The 27,408-nt window shown below is 40.7% G+C and overlaps 1 protein-coding gene across 3 annotated transcripts in view; it reads right to left on the reverse strand.

The window, feature by feature from the left end:
* Positions 1 to 27,161, reverse strand: part of LOC119379290 (coiled-coil domain-containing protein 186) — a 108,537-nt gene extending 81,376 nt beyond the window's left edge. For all 3 annotated transcript variants that reach the window (XM_037648556.2, XM_049411922.1, XM_049411920.1), the window contains exons 1-6: positions 27,004 to 27,161; positions 20,541 to 21,397; positions 8,897 to 9,065; positions 4,970 to 5,182; positions 3,356 to 3,475; positions 379 to 582 (exon numbers count right to left, since the gene is read on the reverse strand). In XM_037648556.2, the coding sequence (XP_037504484.1) occupies positions 379 to 582; positions 3,356 to 3,475; positions 4,970 to 5,182; positions 8,897 to 9,065; positions 20,541 to 21,367 (1,533 nt within the window). In that variant the 5' untranslated portion in view covers positions 21,368 to 21,397; positions 27,004 to 27,161. The remainder of the gene's footprint in view (positions 1 to 378; positions 583 to 3,355; positions 3,476 to 4,969; positions 5,183 to 8,896; positions 9,066 to 20,540; positions 21,398 to 27,003) is intronic.
* Positions 27,162 to 27,408: the final 247 nt, after the last annotated feature.

Here is a 27,408-nt window from a genome sequence, read left to right on the forward strand (position 1 = left end):
TTTCTGATCAACCCTTATTTTGGTGTAGGCACACTGGTGTTTCTTATGCCCAATTGTCTGTTACATCAGTGCCTCTTATAAAGGGGTTTAACTGTATATACGCACACATATACAGACGCACGAACATACATAAGAGAGGTCAGAACCGACCCCCTAAAAAGATTTCTGGCTACGTCCCTGGTTATGGGGCAGATGTCACAGAAAGACAGCAAGTTAAATGGCCGGCAAGCTTGTAGAGTTTGCACCCCCACCCATGGGAAGATGTGGGTGAGAAATTAAAACATCATAATGTGACTCACGGCAGCCTTTCTAAATGGCATACTTCTACCAAGCAGCTAAGGTGTTGCAAGGGGAAGGTGAACTCATTGTCAAACTTGCCTCCTCTTGGCTCTCTTTTTCCATCTTCTGCTCCTCAAGCTCAGACAGCTTCTCCTTAAGCTGGTGATCCAAGGAAACAGACTTAATCTCCTCGGACTCCTGGTAGCGCCTGATCATTTCCTGACAGTCGCGTCGCACTTGCTCTGCCTCCTCACGCAGGTCTCGTAGCCGCAGCTGTGCTTGCTCCAGCTTCGCCTGTGTCTCCTGCGTGTAATGGCAGAGTAAAGCCAGCAAAAGCAGCTGCAACACGTTCGACTTCAGAAGCATGCTCATACCTTAGCTCCAAAATGCAGCAGTGATGCTGGTGTAGAACTAACACCTTCAATTACTCCTCTTTACTTTCTGCACAATAAACTGCTGTAGAAAAGTCTAGACAGGCAAGGATACCAGTTTCTGGCTTTGTTTTACATTTCAAATTGATCTATACTTTGTTAATAAACTACCATCCAATTAAATTTTCAATTCAAAATTTCTTTAATCCTCTACAATGCTACCGTGTAGGGCACTTGCATTGTTGCTCTCAATTTGGTGATGTAGTTCAGCACTGCTTTTTAATAAAGTTTAACAATGCCTTCACACGCTGCGTACAACCTGAAACAGTATTCAAGAAAATGAAGCCACCTGGAGGCAATAAGCAAAATGTACCATTATGCCATTTATTGACGTGGCACATTGTCAGCACTTGTGATGGGTAACTTCTGCTTTTTTGGTGCATAAAAAAGCGAGACTCGGAAACAGCCTTTGTGAGCAGGCAGCAACAGCCATCTTCAACTATGTGTGTAATCACTCCCACGCCCAAAGTAATGGTGATGATGGTCTACCATCAGCATTTGGCCTGAGCCTTTTACAGCGGCATTTTACAGTGCAATTCAACGTAAATCAAGCAAGAGGCATGTTGCTGTTTGTCATTCATGCATGACACCAGACCTGGAGATGTTTTCATGCAAGCTGACTTGTTTGCATACATATGTCAAAGTTGACTGTTCAGGCAGTGAGGTTACCTTATATTGCAGGGAAAAATTATGCAGGTAGTTACAGTTTCAATGTGCACAATAAAGTGGTCTCACATCAACAGAACTTTGTTAGCACTAAGGAAGCAATGATAATTTTATTAATTTAAATGAGTACCAATTATTCAAGTGCAAAATGCATTTGAATTATTGATACTCAATTGATGACGAATTGGTACTCACTTGATGAAAAATGGAGGGAGCGTTTAATATTCTCCATTTATTTGCTTACTCGCTGGACGTAACCTTAACAATTGTTGTTACGTCTGGACGTAAAGCTAGACACTTCCTTGAAGGGAAAGTCATCATCATCACCATCAACCTGACTATGCCCATTGCAGGACAGAGGCCTCTCCCATCTTTCTCCAATTAACCTGGTCCTGTGTTTGCTGCAGACATGTTGTCCCCACAAATTTCTTGAGCTCATCTGCCCACCAAACTTTCTGCCTCCCCCCCCTCGTGTGCTTGCCTTCTCTTGCAATCCAGTCTGTTACTCTTAGTGACCAGCGTCTACCTTGCCTTCTCGCTACATGTCCTGCTCATTCCTATTGCTTCTTGATTTCGCCTAAGATGTTCTTAACACCCTGACCCACTGTGCTCTCTCATTGTCACTTAAGCTTACACCTATCACTTTTCTTCCCATCGCTCGTTGCACCATCCTCAAGTTAGGTTGAACCCTTTTCGTAAGCTTCCAGGTTTCTGCCGTGAAGCTGAGTACTGGTAGGGTGCAGCTGTTACATACTTTTCCCTTGATGGGTACTGGTAAACTACTGTTCATGATTTGAGAATGACTGCTTAATGTGCTCCACCGTTCTTATTCCTCTAGTTAATTCAGTTGCATGGTTCGGATCTGTCGTCACTACCTGTTTTGAGTAGATCTATTCCTTTACTACTTCCAGTGCCTCGCTACCTATTGCAAAGCGTTGCTCTCTTCTGAGGCTGTTAAATATTACTTTAGTTTTCTGCATATTAATTTTCAGACCTACCGTTCTACTTCCCCTATCTAATTCAGTAATCACACTTTGCAATTTGTCACAAATTGTGCTAGAACAACTGGCCACCCTGTATACGAAATGTTTTGTGACCGTGAGCGTATCAGAATCTTGGAAGAATGCTAAAATCATCTAAATTTGTAAGAAAGGGAACATCAAGAACTTGAAAAATTAGAGGCCGCTCAGCTTACTGTATGTTGCCTACTAGCTATTTACAAAGGTAATCGTTAATGGAATTAGGACCCCCTTAAAATTCAATCAGTCAAAAGACCAAGCAGGATTTCGTGCAGGCTACTCGACTTAGACCATATAGACACTATCAATCATGTGATAGATAAATCTGCAAAATATAACCAGTCCCTATATATAGTGCTCATAGCTTACGAGAAAGCATTTGATTCGGTCCAAATGCCAGCAGTGATGCAGGCGTTATGGAATCGGGATGTAAACGAGCCATATACAAAAATACTGGAAGAATTCTACAGTGGCTCCACCATAGCCGCCATAGTCCACAGCCACCATAGTCCTCCGTAAAAAAAGAAATAAAATTCCAATAAAGAAGGGTGTAAGGAAGGGAGATACGATCTCTCCAATGAAGGAAGGTAACAGTCTAATCCAAAGAGCTACACGAAACTGCCCCTCCCTTGCACCCCTCACTTCCCCTCAACACCCTCTTGATCTTTGTGCACCAGAGTAAATGTCACACATGATTTCCCATAGCAATGTCAACATAGGGGCACAAATGGCATGTCAATCCAGGAAATCACACTGTCTCTACTAATATTGGCATGTTCCTCTGCTGTAGAATGTACAATTTAACTGGGGCTCGGAACAAAGAGCAGTTCTTCCTACACTTGCTGCATCAAAGCGGACACACAAGGCTACATTATGAACTGTTAAGTAATGAGCTCTCTTCAAAAGAATAAAAGGCATGTGGTACATTCTTCGTAAAAGGGTAATGTACCAAGCACATACCTTGTGGGCATCCACCTCGGTCTTGAGCTTGTTTTGAGCCCATTTGATCTTGATGTCTCGCGCAGATAATTCCTCCTTGAGCCTCTCCTGCTCCTTCTGAAGCTTTGCCATGTCTGCTAGCTAAAAGAACGTAATTTCCATCAACATCTTTCTGTCTAGAAATTATAAAATATTCCGTGGTATGTTGAATGGCTACCACTCAGTCAACAAGCACATGAACACCAATCAATGTTAACGTTTACATTTTAGCTGCTGCCTCCTTTAAAAGGTTGCCCTCACACTGCTATTAAGCCTCACCTATACAGAAACCATCTCTTATTTGCACCTTTTGATCATTCAGTGCAAATAGATAATGCTGTTTGCTGCAGGGTATGGCTATACAAGAACTGAATGTTAGAGGGACCAGCAATTTTATGGCGCCACAGACACTCAGAACCTATGAAAATATGAAAGAACTCATCAAATATCTCATTACCTAAACAAACAAGAGCAGAAAAAGAAGATTTGGTTGCAGAACTTGATGACTGCAATAGTGAGTGTGATTACTGTTTATTTACTCTCACATGTCTTATGTTCACCGGGACAATCTCAAGACGAAGTACCTGCATCCCCCCAAAAAATCCACCATAGTATATTAAATAGTCATGAAGAACCTACAGGCCCCCAACAATTAAAAAAAAAAGGAGGATATGATTATTTCTGCCTATGGCTGCACTAGTTGCAATGTGTTAACAAAACAAAAACAATTTCATTCATTAAGTGTATACATGGCATGCATAGGCACATTTTAGTGACTAATTTCTGACAGGATATGTTGACTGTTTCCTTTAAATGCGCAACATTGTTAGTGAGTTTCATGCACTGAACCGTCTAGTTCCACGTTTTTACTTGATGGATCTTCCAGTTAACGGCAAGGAAGAACTTAATGCCGTAGCTATTGCATCATTAGTTTTTAGATATCATAGCTGCCATGCTCAATTTAATGCTTTGGTGAATTGATCAAAACGTTTTGCACAAGGTTCCTTCCGATTAGATCCAGTCAGACAAGGAAGTATTGTCATCCACATGACAGTGGCATATAGCTCCGATGTACAGTGCGCATAAGGATGAGACATAAAGGAATGACATTTGCAGACAGCAATATATGGTTAAGCCATTCTTTCTTTGTGTATCACTCTTGTGTGTACTTTATGTATTGCCTTTACCTAAACAAAGGCAAAACTATGAAGGAATTTACAGCACTATGAAAGGCGAAATTCAAGCTTTTAAATATATATATAGGATAGGCATAAACTACACAAAAACTGCACAATAGTGGTTGTTTGTTAAGATACCACTCTCCTGCACGACACTCCAGGCTGTGCCATACTGACAGGCTGCAAACTATGCAAAGCTTACAAAGATGGCGGTTGTTATGCCTAGCATTTCATGGTGTTATGGCATATGCTTATGAAAAAGATACTGCTCATGGGTCTGCATGCTTCAGTCAATTTTTGAGCATGAGGCAGCATTTAACTGAGCCCTTGGTGATGTGAAAACACTGCTACTGCTATGACGCTGTTTAGGGCAAGTTTACAAGCCCTGCAATGATGACAAAGCACAAGAGATACTAACCTTGGTGTCAAGGCTGGAACAGAGACGGGCACGCTCATTGTTGAGCGAGCGCACTCGGCTGAAATGCTGGTCTCGTTCTTTGACTACTTCCCGGTACTTCTTCTCCATGTCCTCCAAGGCCCTTCGTGCCAGAATAACTTCCTTTTCACTGGTTGCATACTTCACTACCATAGTGTCTTTCTCCTTTGTCACCATCTCCAGCAGCTTGGCCAACTGCAATTGAGAAACATGCTAGCATGTCACGAACAACACCAAACCAAAGCATGGTGTAAAGATGACGAGTATTGCTGATGTTACTAGGAGCACAAGCTGCGAAGCTAGCAAAAGACTTTCAACAAGTGCCAACACCATATAAGCAGAGTTGCTGCAAAAGGCAAGTCTCCTGGCTTTAACTGTTACTTGGTTGTAGCATTTTAGCTGGAGTGATGTTACTCATACATTACAGTTCAGGACAATTCATGGAAAATTGATATACAAATTTCGGAGCACTTTTAAGGGCACAGGGTAAGCCCTATACGCCCCATGCATTTTTGGCTATTTTGAGGTACCGTTTCTCAGTGACTAAAAGGGATATCCACATAATGCATACATCATTTTCTTCCAAATTTTCTGCTTTTTTAACTGAAGCAGATTTATTTAAATCTGACTAATATTAGAATTTTGGTGAGTATTTTACCACAAGGACCTAAATTTTGAGTTAATTTGCATCTTTGAAAATTTGTAACACAAAAAACGTAAAGTGCATAATTTCAATTCTGCTTCAGTAGTTGGATTTATGCAGAATACAAGAAAAAATAATCAACTGGTTACCTTGAAATACATAAGAAATAATGGTGCATAAGTAATAAAAAACATGGTTTTGAGATAATCGAGGTTAAAGTTAGAAAACAGCTTAAAAACAAACGTACCTTGCCACAAACACCATTCAACTATTTTATTTAGTAGCTACAAGCTTTGTAATCATTGCCAAAGTCAATTTTTCACTTTGGAGCCTTTCGTCTTGCTTGCCTTGCTTCTTTCGTGAGCTTCCGTGCAGCTCTATCCACAATGTATTGTCAATTGTGGTCAGTTTTTCCAGCAAATTGACTGTACTTTTGGCCAGGATTCAATCCTAATTATTTCACAGTTTTGGCTCGTGCGATACTGCCATCATTAAACGGAAGAACAAAAATCCAATGTCACAATCCTTAAGACTCTGAAGCCTAAACAAAGACAGCAAAGACAATGCAATGCAATTCCCATTAGCTCAACACTTTCACCACACAGTTTGCACGTGCAATTTGGTCTAACTGCATCACAAATACATAATATTCATATCTATTAGAGCATACCCGTTGTCACCCTGCACGTGATTCACCTCGAAGGACGCTGAAAAGGCCGAGAGGTTCAACGATAAAGAGCTTGCTCGTTCAGCGTTCAGCACCTCAGTACGTTGCCAGCATTTATTCGCATTTACAAGAGAACTGTATTGGTTGCCATGAAACTTAGACTTGCTGAAGACCTTCTTTGCCCTCAGCATCTCAACTTATAGACAGGCACGACAGACACAAGGTGTAATGAAGCTAGGAGCTGAAAGTGTTCGAACAGACGTGCTCCGTAGAGTAAGTGCGAATAAAAAGGCGCACAGCGTCTTCAGACTGCCTTAGAAGTTACCCAACAATTTCCTATACACAGCTGACTCCAGACAAGCATTTTGGTTTTCGTACATGAAGTTTTTTTTTTAGAAAAATGGACCGTAAGCACAGAACGCATATGAGGGGCTTGTCCTAGGGTGCGTGTTAACTCCCTACTTGCTTTTGAAAAAACGGCTTCCAGCCACAAATATGCACAAAGGGACGCCCTTCCCGAATTGCAAAGAAAAAAAAGTGATTTCTTCTTCCAAATCTTGCCCTACCCTTTGCCCTTAAAGCAATCGCATAAGTTTGGAGAGACACTATGCGACTATTCCTGTAAAGCAGAATTGATACCTGTAGGTTTTCAAGATCTTGGCAGTGGCAAGAATTGCATAATTTGCAGCCTGCATGTTATGAAAATTCTCACTGCTTCAGAAGGACCACCTGTTGGGCTAGCTGGTCTAGCGTAGTTACTACCAGATTCAGTGCGGAAAGGACATGCATGCCAGAAGAGAACAAGGCAGATGAGGACAAGCGCTACCATGAATACTCACTGCTGCCATGAATAGTGCAGCCCTATGAATACTTTCTACATTTCAGCCTTCAATGTAATTTTAGTCAGGAACAAGAGGGATCTTTAATGTCAAGCCAAATGAAACAGAACCAGCAGCCATGCTGTATGCCAGATAATTATTTTATGTAATTTCAGAGAACAAAGGCATTAAAGAAATCAGTAAGGTTAAAATAAATGAAAACAAAGAAATATAGTAGGAACATTAGTGAAAGGTATCAGCAGTTTTGAAGCTTTTTGTCAGTGATTAGAGCAATGGAGATGGGAAGGCAATTCCAATTTACATGCTGGCCCAACTTCCACGTTTAGCCAGTGCATGAAGAGATAAAAGCTGGAGGAATCAAAAGGTTTTAAAGAGGTTGGAGTGAAATACTTTAAAGAAGAGGTCAATATTAGAACAACTGTAAGTTAAAGACCAGGTAAGTTACGACTTCAATATGGCAAGAATAATAATAGTACTATATTCTGTGTGTTTATGATTACTTTCTGAAGAAAGAAGAAAGACTTAAACATGACTGAGCCAGGTCCTAAATACCTGAGACATACTAGAACTCAAAGCAAAGTTGTGTTTTTTTAAAGAGTTGCTTACCTTATGAGAGACAGAGCAATTAACAAAATGTGCAGTTAGAATGAATAATTACAGAGTCAAAATATGCATGCCAACACAGGATATCTGTCACTCATTTATTTTATTTATTCATGTATTTCAACATACTGCAGTCTCAAATGGCTGTCACAGGAGTGGGGAGTAGAAAATGCAGAAATTGCGAAACAAAACGAGGTAACCAATAACATGTGGAAGTAGTGATTAGGCAAACACTCCACGATACAGTCGAAAAATGTATAGCTTCCTCAGTGGCATAGTGTACTCTGATATCTAACTTTTGGGGTTATGGGCATTCTGTCTGACACAGTCTGACACAAAAGTTCTTGCAGTTAGGTGCTAGTTTCATTTTTGTTCCTGTACACTTACTGACACAAGGCATTAAAATATTTAAAACACCATACATTTGCAAAAAGCAATTAGTGTTAAAAAATGAGGGTGATTACTTGATTTGCTATTCAAAAGTGATCAATATTCGCACACTCCTACTTTAACAGTGATCCCCAATAACTATAAACCATAAAGAAGTTTTAACCCATTCACTATCAAATATTACATGTTCCATGGGGAGCTCCACAATTATTATTCCTGCCATGTATGGGTGCTATGTAAACTATTGCTACTCTTTTGTTATATAATGCTCTACAGTTAAATATGCTAAAGAAATAATAATAAATGTTTCATTTACAAAATGAGGAGTGACTTTCCCGCTGTAAACACTTAGTGAAAGTAAAAGAGTTTATTCTTTTTTTTTTTAACTAGTGAAGAAGCATGACACATTTAGGGGTGTGGGGAGTTACCTTCAGGGCCGACTCTGTCTTCAGAAGACTCCCACACAGAAACTCAGTGTCATCACCCCAGTCCTGACTGACGTCATAATAGAAGACAACACTGAAAATTTTGTTATCTGAGAGTGCGCAACTGTCACCACTCGTTCACATCTTTTTACAAAAAGAAAGAGGTGCAAACATTCTACAAACATAGGCCAAAATGCAAAAATAGTAACCTCCCCTAAAATGAACAAGTAGTCCTATTTATTTAAAACAATGCAAATAAGTACAGCCTATACTGTTAGTCATATCATTAACGAAGCAAATGCCATGCCCCATGCAACACCAATGTGTGTGAAGGTACCCTACCTTGTCATTTTTGGACAGCAGTTCAGCTCGTGCTTCTGCAAGCATACGCATGCTTTCAGCTTCGCGTGCCGATGTCTTCTCACTGACATATCTGAGCTGCTGCTGAAGCTCAAAGTTGGTCTGCTCTAACTTTTCCATGAGGTCATAGTTGAGGGCACACCTTTTGCACCTGCACATAAAGCACCCGCAGCAACCCTGAAGGTCAAAGCCATCAAAAAGTTTAACACCCAACACACAGGAACCAACGAAGACATTCATCCAGTGAATGAATCATGGCTTCCTACTAAGCTCAACATAAGGCACCAAACAGCATAACCCAGGAAGTAGATCATATACTTATTCTTTGACTGCAATCACTCATACTCAGATTCATTTCTCAGGTGCATGTGTAAATGAGTTTATCCCCTTCAGCGGTGGTGTGTACAATTATAGATATCAACTTTAGAGACGCATCACGCACCGCATGTTTCTTCAACTGGCTTGAAACACAATGTGCACATTTGTAAGTGTTTCCTGAGTGGACAACCAGTGTTCATTAAACTTCACTGTGCTGTGTATTGCTGCAGAGGGTCACTTTGTTGAAGACACTACAACGTTCGATGAGTCATACGACGTGTCGCATTCCGGGAGCTATGCCAAAACTATTAACCTTTGTTTGCTCAGAATGAACATAATTGACAAAAATTTGCCAAAGTATTTCGAGCCTGATATCTGAATACTTTTATGCAGAAATCGAGCATAATTGACTTCAGAATTGATAGGTCTTTAATCACACTCTAATTACAATTAATTAATTAAAATGCACAAATCAACATATTACCACCTTCTCATTCTTGCAGTGGAATAACCAGTGGATTGGAATAAATTTGTGTAAATTTGAAACATTTAAATACAGTCCATCATAATTCATGCCCGAAAAGGTTATGTTATTGGGAAACAAACAGGACTAGAACACACACACACACACACACACACACACACACACACACACACACACACACACACACACACACACACACACACACACACACACACACACACACACACACACACACAGCGCAAACACGCCAAACACTGTGTTCTTTCTGTGTAGTCCATTTTCAGCAGCACTGTTCGTTTGCCAGTCATGTACCAACAAGCTCACCAATGTGCATTATATTTTATATGCAAGTTTGAATGTCAGCGAGTCTATTGTGTCCGAGTGAACAAGAGTGAACAGGAATAAAGATGTGTGTTATCTGTTGAGTAGGAATAGATCCCGTATGTTTATAGACCATTATTCTTAGGTGTTTGTGTAGTACATAGAAAGCTGCAGATTCTGAATACTAGCTTCAATGAAAGGCAACAATGCAGGGGAAAGAAAGCCAGACAACTGGTTTCCACAGCTGGTCTAGTGACTGTCTCGTAGTAGAAGAGTTTCATGCTGGCACCTGATGGCACTGTAAGGCATAAAAAAATCACCTACCACTACCAACACTAACTGCCAACAAAAGAGATATGGAACAAAAAAATTGCTGGGAGAAGGGAGAGAAACTGTTACAGAATGATGCTAAAACTATACAGCAAAACACTGTTAATTAAAAAAAGAGTTTTCATTTGAGCAGCTTTATTCTTATTAGCCTTTGTACTTTTAAAGTGATAGCTCTATACCTCTCGGTAAAAACCCAGAAAAAGCCTGGTTCCGTGAATATGACATTCAAGCTCAGACAAGATCATGCCAGCACTTCTGAGCTATGCTAGCGCCACAGAAAATTGTTTATACAATGCCTGCGAGATGGCGTAAAGTTCTTGCCGATGAGCTCACAATGACACTTCTCCAGCATATCAGTGCTTCGTTCCACACGCATCGTACCATTGCAATGCCGGCCAAAGAGCTTCAGCGAAACACTAGTCATGCTGAAAAAAAAGTGCACTCGCATGTGCATCCACAAGCAGGAACATTGTGCAGCTGCGCGTGAGACATGCTGCAGCTCAACACTGGAAGCTTGTTGACTCCCGCAGTTCAGGAGCACAAAGTCTTGTCCTTGCCTAAACCAAAACATGCACAAAAGTTAAATCTCTGCAAACCAATGGTCTCGCCCTTTACCAAAGCAAGTAAAACTGAGCTATTTCTTGACAAACTCGGTTAAACCGCATTCAACCACGGCAATTTTTCCTAATACTGCCAGTGCACAATGCTGTAATGATGTCCTCACAATGTATCTAGACCTAGAAAATTTTTAGAAGCGGCTAACAAAAGGAAAAAGAAGAGAAAAAAAGAGGAAAAAGGCTGAGCCCAATGCTGTTGTGCTTTCTGTAACCACTTGCTTTCTCTCAGTTACTTGATTTCATGCGGCCTCATTTTGTACTTGGTGTATGTTCATTAAAATCATGCCTTCTTAGACATACCCCGTGAATCACAATTAATCACTTATTTATTTGAGGTATTCTCAATGTCTACTGGCATTGCATAAAGAAGTAGTAAACTAAATTATTGCGTAATTATATAACTGATCAATAACATTTTGTGAGCAGTGATATGGTGCTCATTCCCATAAAGAATTATAAACATTCATAAAGTTCCCATAAAGAATTATAAACATTCATAAAGTTCCCATAAAGAATTATAAACATTCAGTTACATTCATCAGCAAACAAGCTTCACAAGCAAACACTGAGTGTGCGAACTAAGCAGAAAGGCAAACAGGTGGGTCAGTGACAGCTTCTTCACAGTAGGAAACAAGCTAAAGTGATGGACAGGGGGACAACTTGCATGCAAACGTGTCAACATGCCAGATTAAGCAGCTAGTTTTTTTTTTCTTGTTCGTCTTTCTAGTAAGAAAAGACAAAAGACAGAATAAAGAGCATTTGTGACATGCCACCGGGAAAGCAAAATCCTCCAACTGCAATCCTTTATGCTGGCAACTTTGGCATACTGAAACGCATCTACTCCCCCCCCCCCCCCCCCCCCCATATTTTGCCACAAAGTACCTGTGCAGCAATAGGAACAAGGTGTGAATGTGGTAAAAGGTGTTCCGATAGGTGTTCTAATGTCCACTGCAATACAAACACACATGGATTGTTGCAGAAAGCTGGTGCCCGATCAGGACAGCACTTAAGCAGCAAAGCATGCACCTCAGACAATTTTTGACAGACACGCGTAGCACGGACTTCAATGGTGAGAAGTGAAAGAAGGATGCGACACTGATGCAACAAAAATAGTTTTTGCTTTTTTCTTTTGCACTGTATGCTTTCGCTCTATGCAGGGAGACAAACGTATCACTGATACATAAATCTGTCACCCTGCATAGAGCAGAAGCACAATTTTTTTTAGAGCATGATTACATGAACATGTGGTTGTACCTGATTGTTCTGCACAAATGTAAGCGCACATCTGGCTGCACTGTATAAAAAAGAACCTTTCTTCAAATAAATCCAGTAGCAAGTGATGCTCTTTCTTGTACCTCTTTTCTTCTCCTTGCGTTGCGTTATTACCTTTTGCACACCATGAACCAACTAGCCCAACAACGTTTTATGAATCTCACAGCAAAATACCAGCGAAATCACAGCACAGTGAATGCAAAACTTTTAGAACGGAAATGGGGATGTAGATCTGACTGTCATGCAACTATGCACAGACTAAGAACAATCGTGACCTTATGTGAATGAAGCCAGGCAAATGAACACCACGTGGAACAAGTGCCAGGCTGCAGCAAACAAGAGCTGGCCTAGAAATGCATGCAAAGGAACAACGGTGTGTGCCTATATGCAGTCAGAATCGTGTTCAACAATCCAAGGTGCTGCCACCACGAAGTACTATTCAGTGCAGCCTTTTGGACTGCATATCACCTCGGTTGGCACTATGTTTGCGATTGAAGCTGAAGCAAAACATGCAAAAGCAGCCAAACATTCAACATAGCTACAAAAAACTGGGGTCCACACCTAGACATTGTGGTGTTATAGTGCACGCAATGAAAGATTCAGGGGTGCAACTGGCAATTAGTGTGCTCGTATGATTGCACATAGTCCATGCTCAATTGAATTATGTTCAGAAACTGATGAACTATTACTGACAAATTATTTGTAACACCACTGAATACTGTTTTTTTCATTTCTGACTGTTGTGAACTACATTAATTAATTACATGTGATTTTAACACGAGATGTTTTGAACAAGAACTCAGTCATAAAAAAAAATTATGATATAGCAACCAGCCTGGGTATGTCAAACAAGCAGGTATTTTTTGTTGCACCTTTTTCTTTAAACACAGAATTAAAAAAAAAATGTTGCATTTTCAGGCGAACTTTACACCAAGCCAACCGCTGCCAGTAAATTGCCTCAATTATGGCCACTGTTTTATTAAATTACTGACATGTACATTCTGCCTTACTTCACACTTCTTAAAGGGACACTAAAGAGCAAAACGATTTTTCTCGCATTAGTACAGTAGTCTTCCACGACACCAAAAACACCACGCTTGCTGCGAGAAGACGCTTAATAAGCGAGAAAACGCGCAAAAAGAAAATACAGGTGGCGACGCCACCTTGGAATTCCCGCACCATTTGCCGTGACATCACATATTTTTGATGGCGCCTGCTTAGGGCCTACGTAGTTCCTGATCGGTTAAATCGAAGTACATTGTCCTCTGAGGTGGCCAGAAACTTGACATAATGAGTTTGTGGAAATTTCGTTGAGCCAGTGGTACCAAAATACGTTAAATGCTCTTTGAAATCTTTTACGTCACGAATTACAAAGCTCGGTGCGAAATTTAAAAATGAAACTTTGAACTTGGTTTTCTCCTCTAATAATAAACCTATGGCGGTGAAATAAACCACACAAGAGTTCTCCGAGCACACTTTATCAATCTAAACCAATTCATTGTTTCTCTTTAGTGTCCCTTTAAACGGGGATTTGGGTCTGAAGCAAAACATCTATCAACATTGCCACTAGAGTAATGAGGCTTACGGGTTATACATAATTTAATGTGCCTGTTGCAAAAATTAAAGCAATATTGCTCTACATAATCAACAAAGTATTTTGCACAATTTTTTCTGTTCTGAGCTTTTTGGAAGACTAGCCGAAAATATTTACAGTAAGCAAGCTAAAAGTTCCATAAACGTATTTCTGACTACTTTACCCCTTTGCGACATGGCGAGTACGTTTGTAAATGCAACTTACTTTTGTCACTTCTGTGCACTAGTTGCAATAAAGAGACAATGAACACTGAGCTAATGGTAAGTTAAACATTCTTGTTACCTAAAGTTCTCATATATTACTTCTGGGTGAAATTTTTTGCTACACATGAGCACTTTGGCAAAGGCAGTACAGTGTTTAACGGGACGCTTGATGTGGGGCGTTTCGGCAGGAAGTTCAAAATATTTCAAAAATTTTTTGGGAATGTTCGCCATCAGCAGATAACTACTGGATGTAATTTGAGTGGCAACTGAATTTGTTGTATGAAGAAATATGGCATGATTGACTAACTGTATAGTAATTAGATAATTATGTTGTAATTGCAATAAAGTGATATAGAATACACTATAATTTATTCAAACATTTCCACTAGCATTACATTGAGTCACAAGAACCTTGGCATGAAATTGTACAAATTTCCCACATTTATGGACAATCGATCATAATACGTGTGTAATGTGTTACGTAAGGAGTGCAAGAAAAAAAGCATTGTTACATGTTTCTACCCCCATTTTGTCCAAAGGGACAACAGTTTGAAGTTTTGACTTCACATATAGACTCCTTTTCTTAAAATTTCTTAATGTTTCAGAGGGGCTTTCCTCACTGCCTCTGCTTATGGATTTGCAAACGGTGCAAATGTGACTTTTTTGGGATGTGTCCCAAATTCAGTTCACATAATAAATGCAACTTCCTAGCTACACTATGCATTTCTCAGAGCAAGATTCTTGCGAGCAGGTGCAAAAGGAATATGCTGAATGCAATAACAACAAAACTTTAAAATATCTTTCTGTGACATTTTTATCTTGAAGACCCAAGTCTTCAAGACCCATTAATGCTGATTTGATACACTAAAGGAGGTAGCACTGAAAAAAATAAACTAATGTTTGCCAGGTTCAGCCCATACAGCAATGACTGCATTATCAAGCAAGAATGTCAACCAGCCAAACTTTCTTGCTGCTAAAACAGCAAGAGAAATGAAACAGACACTCTCATTCTATTTCATGGAGGATTGCATAATTTTAACAAAGCGAAAAGTAAAAACAAAGAAATAAACTTTTGAATTCACTCAACTTTTCAAAGACTGAAATTAAAAATGAAATCATTACAAATTTTAAACAAAGTAACTGTAATTGCATTCAGCAACTATTATCTGTAATCTGTGCAGCTCCAGTCTTCATGCACAGCAAAGGTTACCGATTTTGCAGGCCGTATAAAAACCTAACGATTTTTCACTGTTTATCTTGCTTTCAAAAATAAATGTACATGATAGCATTCCTCATGACACTGTGAAAAAAAGAAAATCTAATCTGGAGAAGTTGTCAAAACACCAGCCACTTGATCAAACAGGGTACATAACTGGTTATACTAAACAACCAAACCAATCAAGTTTTCAGAATAAACAAATTCTAGGGTTTTTGTCTGCCAAGACCATGATATTATTTTGAGGCAAAACACAGTAAGGGATTCCAAATTATTTTGAATTTATGGCATTGTTTTATGTGCACCTAAACATAAGTAAATGATTATTTTATTCTCATTAATTTACCTTGACTGTTACCTAAAATTCCAGCAAAGTGGTGTCATAGAAATTCTTTTGTGAACAGGTATTTATATTCACTTGCCGCATCACACTATGTACTGCAAGGTTTCAGATTGAATTGAGCTTTTTGATGTATCATTTCTTGAAAGTATCGTAAGGTATGATGACCCATGCATGCCGTAACCACAGTGATAATGAACTTTACCACTGCAATATTTAGGATGACTTTGTTATAGAACTTCATGGCTCTCCTGTGTGGACATCTAAAATGGTCTCAATGATAGCTTTGCACAACATAAATTATATGTGAACATTTCACGCCAGAAATATCTAACCAGTGGCTTATTGTTATCACGTATCAAGCAATTGTTCTACCAGAAGACAAATTTCAGGTTTTGGAAAAGCAAAGTACACATACTAACAGCACTATAACACCAAGCCAAATGCGAGAAAATAGCTTATACCCTTACAGAATTCATCATAACGAAAAAGTCACAGTTTCGCCGCAAGGGGGAAGCAATGAATGCGATAGCAGAAAGTTGGAATGTCACACGAAGAACGACAAGCAGCTCGATACTTGCAGCGCACCACTGAAGCACAAAGAAGGACACCCGAAAAGAACGCACAGGTATGCACAGGACTAACTAACAACTGTCCCAGTTGTTACGTCTTTGTGCTTGAGCAACATGCTGCAAGTGTCAACAATGAAGAATCAGACGCTCTTAGATATTTTTTTTTCTTTTAAACTGCGGCACGTGGAGTGACCCCTCTGCGTATCCTGCCACATGGGGGCGTCTAATGCAAAGTGTGCCCGGAGTTTTTTTTTTCGTTCCACGTCATGAATGGGTACAGAAAGGGGCCACTTTGTCGTGCGCGTCTCAGTTTTCAAATTGAAATATGTAGGAACGTTGCGTGATAGAAAACACGCTCAAGCTCCTTCGTGATCTGTATACCATCAGCGGTGAATGGTGTATAAACTAGCCCGCCGTTATTTCGCCGACGCATGCATGGCGTGTCTAACGCAGTGCACTGGGGATTGAGGGGTCGCTGGTTTGAATCCCCGTTCAAGTGCTTTGGATTTTTTTTCTTCTGCTTTATTTTTCTTTGCATCTTTTTTTATATATATTCAAATACATATCCGGGACATGACGGCGACGGCAAAACTCTGCCGAGAGTGCCCATATAATTGCTATCACAATAATACTGAAATACTATAGAAATTCTTCCTTTACACTAATTTTCAGCAATAAGAGTGTGGTACAATGCATGTTTTAGTTCTGGCCCAGAGCACAGTGGCACAAAAACTTTAGAATTCTAGAGCTGCCAATGTACAGTCAGAAATTGCAGATTTGTATGCCATGACAAAGCTATAGCAGATCTATACAATCTTTTTATAGATGGTATGCATTAAGCACAATATCAATTCACAGTGAACCTATCAAGGCCTACAAGAATTTCCAAATGCAATCTAGGGTTTTCAGATTGTGTAGCATGGGGGGAACAAAAAAAAAAAAAGTAAGAACGAGATGACACCCAAAGAGCAATCTACCAACAGCAGTTTATTGCTCGAGACCACAATCTTATACGCATGCACAAGGCCACCCGCATGAGCAATAGATCAACTCCTTAGAAAACCAAGCTCTTTACTGAAAAGGTTAACAGAAAGGGGTGCTGATCCATTCAGGTTCTAATTGAAAAACGTCAGCTTCAATGATCTCTCTTGTGAGCTTGTCATGCATGAAGCATACAATGGTGCATGCGCTGAACAAAGGTTCACAACTGCAAGACATACAATGTCATTTACACATCCCCTTTCTTGTAGTAAGAAGTATATCAGTCAGACGTGCTGAATGAGACTTAGAGAACAGAATAACAATGTAAAAAAAATGCACGTGATGGGTGGCTCACAATTCATTGTGAATCCTGTGGTTGTGAACGTTTGTTCAGCGCATCCACCATTGTATGTTTCAATCATGACAAGCTCACAAGGGAGACCATTGAAGCTGACAATATCTGGAGATACGGTCCTCAATGCATTAGCACTCTGTATGTTAACCTTTTCAATAAAGAACTTGTTTTCCTTGGGAGGTAATCTTCTCTGACATGGTGGCGTTGTGCGAGTGTATAAAATTGTCGTATCGAACAATAAACTTCTATTGGTAGTTTTTGCATTATGCGCCTCATTCTTACTTTTGTCTTTGTACCCCCTGTGCTAAACAACCTGAAGACCAAGAACCAACATGCTCAAATTTTGACTATCTTGCTAGAATCTAAACTGCAAAATATAACAGCACGAGGGACGGGACTGAAGACACAAAAACCACAGGACGAGTGCTGTCTTCAGTCCCGTCCCTCGTGCTGTTATATTTTGCAATGTCGCACCAACTTGCCCAGACAAAGTCTCTCTAGAATCTAAACGCTCTGTTAATACTGAGCTTTACGATTTTACCAGATAACCTTTCAACACAGGTCCTACTTAGCTGATAAGATCAACATGATACCTCTACTCCCCTGCAAGTGGGGATTCTTTATGAATGTTTATGAACAGAACCTTAAATGAAATGATGACGATGTAGCATTTAGTGGCAACAAGGCTGGGCAAGTTTAAAGCAGGCATGCAAACATGGGACACACAAGTAGGAACAAAAGGAACAACACATCTTGTTCATTTAATTCCTGTTAGTGTTCGTGATTGCAAGCATGCTTTCAATAACATGAACATAACCTGCAGTGGTGCCTGAGGTGGAGCATCATCAAAGGTTACGTCCATTAGGCTGCATGTGATGCACTACAAAGTTCCATGCAACTCTGTGGGTGGCAGAATACAATAGAGACTGTCAAGGGAACTCTGAGCACACAAACAAGCTTTAATCACTACCTGCAAGTTGTAACTCATTGGCCCAATTTGCCTGCCTACGCAGGTTCACTAAAATTTACCCCTGCAGACATTGAAGACTGCATAAATAAAGGTTGGTGTCTAATGGCTACAAAAAAAGAAAAATTCTGTTTCTTCACAGCTTCAGCACTTCCGTAAAAGTTTGCAAAGGGGATTAAACAGCAATAATTCATTACATCACATAATCACTCCAGACTTTTATCTGAATTATTTGATGATATTGGAAATGTTAGCAACCTTTATTATTGGATTCTTCAACTGACTGTCCAATGAATTTATGAAATGGTGCACACACACACACACACACACACACACACACACACACACACACACACACACACACACACACACACACACACACACACACACACACACAAAAGAACACACAATCAGAGGCATCAGTTACAATCTTCAAGGAGTTCCTTCCTTACCACATGTCACATAACTAAGCAACCCCGAATATTGGCTACATTTTGCTCTGGAGATGCTAGACATGCAGTCTGAACCTTGCATAATTAATGCTCCAAATCTTGATCACAACATTCATGGATTCATTTCATGTGTCTCCCTGCCACCTCTTCTAGAAAATAGAAAAGCCACTCCACTGCACACAATGATGAGCACTTTACTAGCATCATACTTGAATCGATTAGCAATATAGTGTTAGGATGACTAACTGGGTGTGTTAGTTTCGCATGTTCTGAGTAGAAAGGAGAGAAGATGATGACAGACATATGGTGTAGTCAAGAGTTCGATGAAAGTTTGTCTGGTCAGGTAACATGATGATGAAGCATTTTGATCAGGAAACCCGTACAAGTCCCGAAACGTCTATCATGTGTTCTTACCTTGACTTGGTTGGTGACTGCAACTTCTTCATTAGGCATATAGTGTGTGTGTGTGTGTATGTATATGAGGGTGTGTATGTGCGAGTGTATTTCCCTGTGTCTGTTGACGTCTTTGCGATTGTCACCTCAGAAAAGCAATAGAGTGGGCACAATAAGATATTTGGAATTGTGTGCACATAAGTGTTAAGGCAAAAGAGTCAGGCAACTGAAGAAGGCCAATGGAAGATACAAAATAATAATCAACTGGCAATATAAATTCACAGAAGCTGAACATAACCAATGGCTGTATAAAAAAATTGCCCGCGTATCTGCGTGCTCCGCTGCAAATGCCGTGTAAAGACGATAGAGGAGGCGCTGCGTGAGATGTGGACGCCATCTGGCAATACGTCGGGAAACATGAGCTTGTGTGCAGAAGGTTTCCTTCCTCCTTGGCAGAGGGCGTTCATCAGCGCGCATAGACATTTTCAGCGCAGCCGCATTTTCAGCGCAGCTTAAGAAACTAGGGTCTTTAGAATTACGTATCTATGTATTTTCTATTAAAGGAACACACCGCCTAATACTTACCTAGTGATGTTGCGCCTCAGATATGCGTAATATTTACTTTTTGATTGACAACGTTCACAAGTATGAACAGCCGTACCAGTTCAAGATGGGTGGATGGTAAGCAAGTGGTTCAACTTTGGCCAGGTCACTGAATCGGGCGACAAACAGAAAGACAGACAGACAGACCAAAATTTCTGCGTTTAGGTTCCCCAAGAAAGACTATCGTCTTTAAAACAAACCATATGCCCTAGCCATCATACTACTGCAGTGGCATGTAGGGGCATATTCAGGCATAATGGGTATGTACCCCTCTTTCCCCTGGTCAAATATATGCACCCCCTCCCAAACCCCGAAAAAACTCCTGGTTACACCACTAGCAGCATGCCCACTCCTGATTTCTAACAGCATTCCATCATTTTCGCAGAGAGAAATCTATGGCCAGGCATACAACAATCTGGTATAAAAATAAAAAAACAAACTAAGCTTGACACATGAGAAGCAGGTAGAGAAGGCCAGCAGTAGCAAATAAAAGTGAACTTAGAGCCTCAGCTGACCTTTGCTTGCATACAGATGATACGCCATTTACCAAAAAACTTTTACACCAAGAGCTGAAAAGAAACATCAAGTAACTGATGGCAATACCCTACCTTGGTGTTCCTGCTTGAGAGCCATTTTGAAGCCCCCATGCATGTTTAGACGAGTCTGAGCCTTCCGCTCCCTCAAGCTCAGACTCAAGTTCTGAGAGCAAAGCATCGCTGTCGTCACTTTCCTGACTGCATGATGAAAGCTCTGTAGGTGTTCGAACACAGCGTGGCAGGTGCGAGTCTGACGAGTACCGGCACAGGGTGAGCCCCCCCGACTCCCCTTTCTTGTCCAGTCTTTCACAGTGCCTCGAAGAACTGTCAGATTCAGAGCTGGCACAGGGGTCCGTAAACAGCCGCACCTCAGGAGAGCTACGACTGCTTGAGATCTGTAAAATAGCAGGTCCACCCACATCGGCACTCTGTGCAGGAATGACCTTGTACATGGAAGCAGCATTCTCCCTTGTAGGGTTATTTGTCCTGCTGTAAGACTGTGTTGAGCTTGATGCTTGGACCCTATCATTGTTCAGGGCAGGGACTTCTGGCAGTGGGGCCACTGGTGAGGTGGGCACTTGAACAGAGTCCTCCTGGATTGCATCTAATAGTGGGCAGTTATGCGACTGAGGGGAATTGCTGCTGGTCTGCTTGCACTCTGAGGCACTGGGCTTTTCACTTGCACTGACTAGACATGATTCGTCGATAGATATGGCTGCACATTGTGAGGCAGCTTGGTCACCATGGGACTGGGGCAGTTCATTTGCAGGCTGATCACCATCTTTAGGAGGCACTGGCTCAGCATAATCTTTGGCACTGCTGTTTTTAGTGCAAGAACCAGTGGCCTGTGTACTGACTGTGTCTGCCTCAGCAGACCCATCTATAATGGAAGACTCCATGGCCAAGAAGCTCTCATTTCCATGTTAGCCCTGGGGAGGAAAAGAAAAGAATTTATAAATATTGCAGACAATATAGTATAAGTATGCAACAAATTTCTTGCACAACACTTGTTCCATATTATGCTCGAAGACAGAAGGGAAATGACTGAACATAACAAAACTACAACATGTCCAGAGTAAGAATAGCAACAAAATGTAGGATGTCTTTCAGTTTGAAGTGAACTGGAATGAATTGAGATTTTAATAGTCATTTCACAGGAGGAAGAGAAAAAGGGGGGGGGGGGGGCTAAAATATCATATATCATTTAGGAAAAAAAAACACCTTAAGGTGCCTGACTTAAGCAATTGTTCGTAAAATAGGGACAATTTTGTCTGAAAACACTAGTGTTATTCAGTGGGGACATGGTTAATTCCATTGCTTTAAGCAGCTGGAGCCACTGTAGTATGCTTTTTACTTCTTAGATTCATAGGCCTCTATCAATTACCTAAAAGGGATTGGCAAATGACCGAGGAACAAGCTCGAAGCTGCATCGAGTAGGACTGTACATTATAACATTCCTGAATCAAAGCCCCACAGAAAGTCTAGGGACTGAGCTCACCAGTTTCAAAAGGAAAAGCCCGCCAAAGAGCCTTAGGAGAGGTACTTACAATGTTAGAAGCAAAGTATGTATCAAGGAAAGTTAGAGTGAAAGAAGAGATGGTAAGCATGAATATTTCTTTGCTGGGAATTAGTGAGCTGAAGTCGACAGGTTCACTACACTTTAATGATAGTGACATGATCTTTTTTTTTACTCAGGCAGCAAACCAACTGAAAGGAACAACCGTAGCATTTACAATAAGCAAGGAAGAAAAAATTCAGAATTAGGCCCAGTTAGCAATTGCATAATTTCTTTAAGGATGAAAAAATAATGATAAAAACATCACCCATTAAACTACACTATAATTCAAGTACACGCTCTAACTTGAGAAGCTAATTAAGAAGAAATGAAAGAACTAATCAGCCAGCGACAAAACATTGTAGAAACCCTAAAAAAAAGGATGTGCCATATATTTTAGGTGACTTCAATGCAAAGGTTGGTAATAAGAAATGCCAGGTATTACAGGTAAAAAATGCATCAAAAGAAAATACAGGTAGTGATGCTGCCTTGAGGTTTCCACACCAGGTTGCCATGACGTCATATATTTTGATGGCGCCTGCTAGGACCTACGTAATCGTTTATCGCAATAACTTTTTACATTGTGTTCTGAGGGACACAAGATTCTTAACACAGGAAGTTTCAGAAAATTTTATTGAACCAATGTGGCCAAAATATGCAAAAAAGACATATTCGTGACGTCACACTGCTGTTCACGTGCTGAAATTCCGGTGCGAAATTCAAACATGAAACTTTGACCTTCGTTTCCTCTTCTAATAATCAACCCACTGCCAATTAACCACATGGCAAAATTAATAACAATAGAGTTCTGAAAAAATAAGTTATCTGTCTAAACTGAATTATTATTTCACTTTAGGGTCCCTTTAATATCTCACATCAGTAAATTACAAATAAAAACATTACAGAAAATGTTAGAACCATATTTGGAAGGAGAGATGGCAATATAGCAAGTAAAACTTCAGAAAAGGGTCACCAGAGACCAGTTTGCAAATATACAATGGTTGATGGAAACTTGCAAAGGAGCAGGAAGAAAGAAAGACTTGAAAGTCCTCATTCTGAAGGTAAAAAAAAAAGGGGGGGGGGAGGCTTGTCTCTTTCAAACATAGCAATAATTTATCGGAATTGATGAAGACAAACGATTAAACAATAAAATAATAGGTTTTATTGAACACACATTTTTCTAGGGTCCACAAAGCCTCTCCCTCACGTCCACTGCCACTTTTTTAAGTAACACCACCCCTTGTGCAGTCGCCACCACATAGTTCCGGCTCCAGAGCTTCCAGAAGAAAGTTACTGTGCTGCTTCCTTACACTTTGTTTCTGCACACACGTGATCAAGCAGCCTCCTTGTCCGTTCTACGAGCACTCTAGTGCGTTTCATTGTGACATTCGTACTAAACTGCCACTGAGTAAGTTTTTCAGTCTATGCTTCTGTGTTGTGAGGAATGCAAGCACACTGCTGCCTGACGCAGTGGAATGCAACAGAAACATTATATCGGCACTTCCGCTTCCGGTGGTTGGGGAAGAGGCGTAAACGGAGAGGAGTGAGAATGGGTTGGCACTACTTAACCTAGGTAGCAGAAAACGCATGGAGAAGTCAAAGGTGGCAGCTCTACTGAAGAAATTGAAACATGAGACTAGGAGAGAGAGAAATGGCTGGACTTTCAAACAGTATTACCAGTTAGCCTTAAAACTAAGATATAATTAGGTAACGCTCCAGAAATGTAATAATTGTTGGGGTTTTATGTCCCAAAACCACGATACGATTATAAGAGACGCTGTAGTGGAAATTTCGACCACATGGGGTTCATTAACATGCATTTAAATCTAAGCACACGGGCCTCTAATATTTCACCTCCATTGAAATGCAGCCGTGGCGGTCAGGATTCGATCCCGCAACCTTCGGGTAAGCAGTCATGCACAGGTAGTGCTTCCGTTTTTACTGTGGGAATGTATGGGAACGAATCATGGACCTTGTGGAAATATGAATGAATAAGTTTGATTCTTTCCAACTTTGGTGCTGGAGTAGAGTCTTGAGAATTCCATGCACTCCTAAACAAATAAATATTTCGGCCAGATTAAAAGTGAACGTTCTTTCAAAGCAAAGGTCCCAAAACAATATCATTCACATTTTTAGTAATGTCATCCATACTGCCGGTTTGAGTCAACCTCAATAAAGTTAACAATAGTCACAGTGGAAGGTAAGAGTCCAGGGGCACCAGTGCATAAGATAGATGGTATTCTTCAGGAGTTGGCAGAGACTTGATGGCACATAGCAACAACAGATTGGAAAGTAGATGTACCATAGCAATAAGTCTTTATTTTGTGCATTTATGAAGCTTTGTTAAGTAAAAATATCTTTCTTAAAACACAAGTTTCAGCTTAGATTTGCGAGTTCCTTGTTTTATGCATCAAGTCAAATTAGACAAACGATCACAATAAAATCAAAACTTCCAGCAACCAACAGTGGTTAACAGGGAGATATTGCTTAAGTCAATGTTTTGGCAAGAAGACCCTTTTTCATTAGGGTAGCAATTGACAAAGACAAGCCCCCTCGTTGATACACTGGTTCAAAGTGGCATCCCTCGTTCAATCCTTGTAGATCATTTGTTCTATGCAGCGCACGTTAGAGGCACTAGGGCAAGGGTGTTGGGTTTATTTATTCATCTCTCTCTCTCTATACATATATAATTAAAATGGTTATTCAGATTTGTATTCATGATGGTTTTTTTTTTCAGTTTAGGTTCAGCTCCAGAACAAAATTTTTAAGTGCTTCAACTGGTTCGAAGCTTTTTAAACTGGTTCATTCCGGTTTGAAGAAAAAATAAGGAAAACATTGTCATGACTCCAGTTTCCAAGAGAATATGTGGTGCATTTGAAAAGACAGGTTCACTTGAGTGTTGTACAGATATACTGCAAACCGTTTTACTTTGCACAGGACTTCTTTTTTATTTCTTAATTTTTTTTCAGATCACTAGAATGAAGTGGCGTCAGCTGTTGCATATAGATATGTTGCAATTTTTGCACTTGGGGTGCTTCGTGGCAACATGTTTGCTGATAAAATTAACTGGACTTGGACAGATGCCATTAAAATTCATGATGTCACAAACAGCTGGTGCAGGAACCTCAGAGCACACCAATCACATTTTGCTTTTACCTGTTTAACTGGCTTACCATGTCTACAATTAACCGATACAGCTTAAAAATATCTTTTTTAAGTATCCCTTTAAAGGATTACAGACATAGAAATATTGCACGCCTATTGGGTCACTTATTACATTTTTTTCCTTGCTAGATAACTTTACGTAAACACAGTATGAGACCTCAATACGATGAACGCGTACCACACGAAATGCAGCTTCGTGGCCAAGAGTTTGTTCACGAAGGTTTCTGTGGACCAGGGGTCTCAAACACGCGGCCCACGAACGCTTCACTAGTGACCCGGCCTGCACCTGAGTGTCTTCGTGCTATTTTTTCTTATTTTCTTAATAAGTGTGTCCATGAGCTACACAGACATGACTGGTCTGAAGCATTCTTTTCGTGACGCAACTTATGTGGTCACCATGTGTTGAATCAGAACCATGGAACAAAACTATATAGTTCAGAATCGGCGTCCAGATTTCAATCACTCTGTAGATCGGTATTGATGCTTCTCGAATCCTGACTCCAAATCCCTTTCAAATATGGCCCTCAAAAATGGGAGGCATGAGATATGGGAATGGCTACCTTTCAAATGGCAATGTTAGCTGACATCTTGTTCAAGCTGCCCCCCCCACCCCCCCCCGTCTTCCCTCACATAGTCGTCAGCCATATATTTGTTTTCACTTCTTGAGCGCACAAAAGAACAGGGACGAAAAACGACGCGGACACAGCGCTGTGTCCGCGTCGTTTTTCGTCCCTGTTCTTTTGTGCGCTCAAAAAGTGAAAACATGAATTACCAACATGCCCATGCATACGCTCTCCCAAGTCATATATTTGCCATCGTATTACTCTCATCAGTGCAGCTTATTTTTAACAGATAGAATAATTGTCTGACACGTACTGTTAACTCCTTACCCACAAATTAATTGACAGAAATTTATCCAGGACTTAACGTACAAGTCCAACTGTTGCAGTCACACGCATCGACTCCCAATGGGAGAAAATAAATGAACGCGGCTAAGCATTCAGACAGTGCCGGCTGAGCACAGCTTTGGTCAGCACTTACTGGTATTGACCAAAGCCGCGTTGCAAGAAGCACAATATCGGGAACTGCTTCACTCAACACTGATAGTCCAGCGTCCCTGTTTCAACATCTATTCTCTTACCTCTCGGACAGTGATTTTTTTTTTACTTTTTTCACTTGACAGCTGTCAGCGGCAACACAACGTCGTTCGACGACAACTACAACCAGAACACTTCGCCGTCCGCTGTGGAAGGCGCCTTCAATCAATATCAGTTCCGACGAGATCGACAACAACTCAGGCAGCTCGGCGCAGCGCATGACACCAGCGATACGCTTAGTCGAAGCAGCTGTTAAGGGAACGGCGCGAGCCAGCAGCAACAGGTGTGTAGGCAATGAAGGTACGAATTGCTTTGACAAAACGGCCTTCAAAACCGCAGCAACAATCAACCCATGTACTGAGTCCGTTAATTTCTAGACGACTAATTAGCCCCACTAGTTAATTTGCGCACATATAAAATACCAAGTCATATTTAAAAATAACATAATAAAAATAGGACACGTACTTAAACAGCCGAGAAAAGGCAGAAATAAAACGTTGCTGCCAAAAAACTTCGCGATCGTGTGCCGTAGAACCCTTTCGCGACGGCGTTCCATAAATAGAAGTCCTCAAGAGGAACAACCGGCCTCTTCGAATGCGAGAGAATGTTTGCAGTCAAGGCGTACTACATCTGTAGGAGAACATCATGAACGGTTTTCACGATGAAAGCGCGACGTAGTGCTGGAATCCAGGCAAACTACAAACGTATGGGCACTCACGTGGAACATGCAGAGGTGGAATAGCAGAGCAGACAAGTAATACCATTACACAGAAATTCCTAATATGAACTTCGCTATCAAGCAGGAAGCGCAGAAAGCGAACCGTGAGAGCGATGGAAAGATGTCAGCAGCGTCAGTGTTGCCTGATCTTGTTCCACGGCGGCAGCACGATTTGGCGAAATACGGCACATTAGCCGGTCAAGCTGCGCTGTACAAGTTACAACTTTTCCCATGCAACGCTTCTGGCCATGTTTTACGAAATCGGATGGTTTGTTTAACTCAGCGTTACTGCAGTCGCTAGGCCAGGCTGGGCTTCACGTGCTCACAGTATGCGCTGTAGACAAATACCTAGACAGAACAGAACAACTTTAGCAGAAGATTCAGCGCTTATCGTGCTGCTTTGTC

Source organism: Rhipicephalus sanguineus, chromosome 1 (genome assembly GCF_013339695.2).
Source record: "Rhipicephalus sanguineus isolate Rsan-2018 chromosome 1, BIME_Rsan_1.4, whole genome shotgun sequence".
Classification (NCBI taxonomy): Eukaryota; Metazoa; Arthropoda; class Arachnida; order Ixodida; family Ixodidae; genus Rhipicephalus; species Rhipicephalus sanguineus.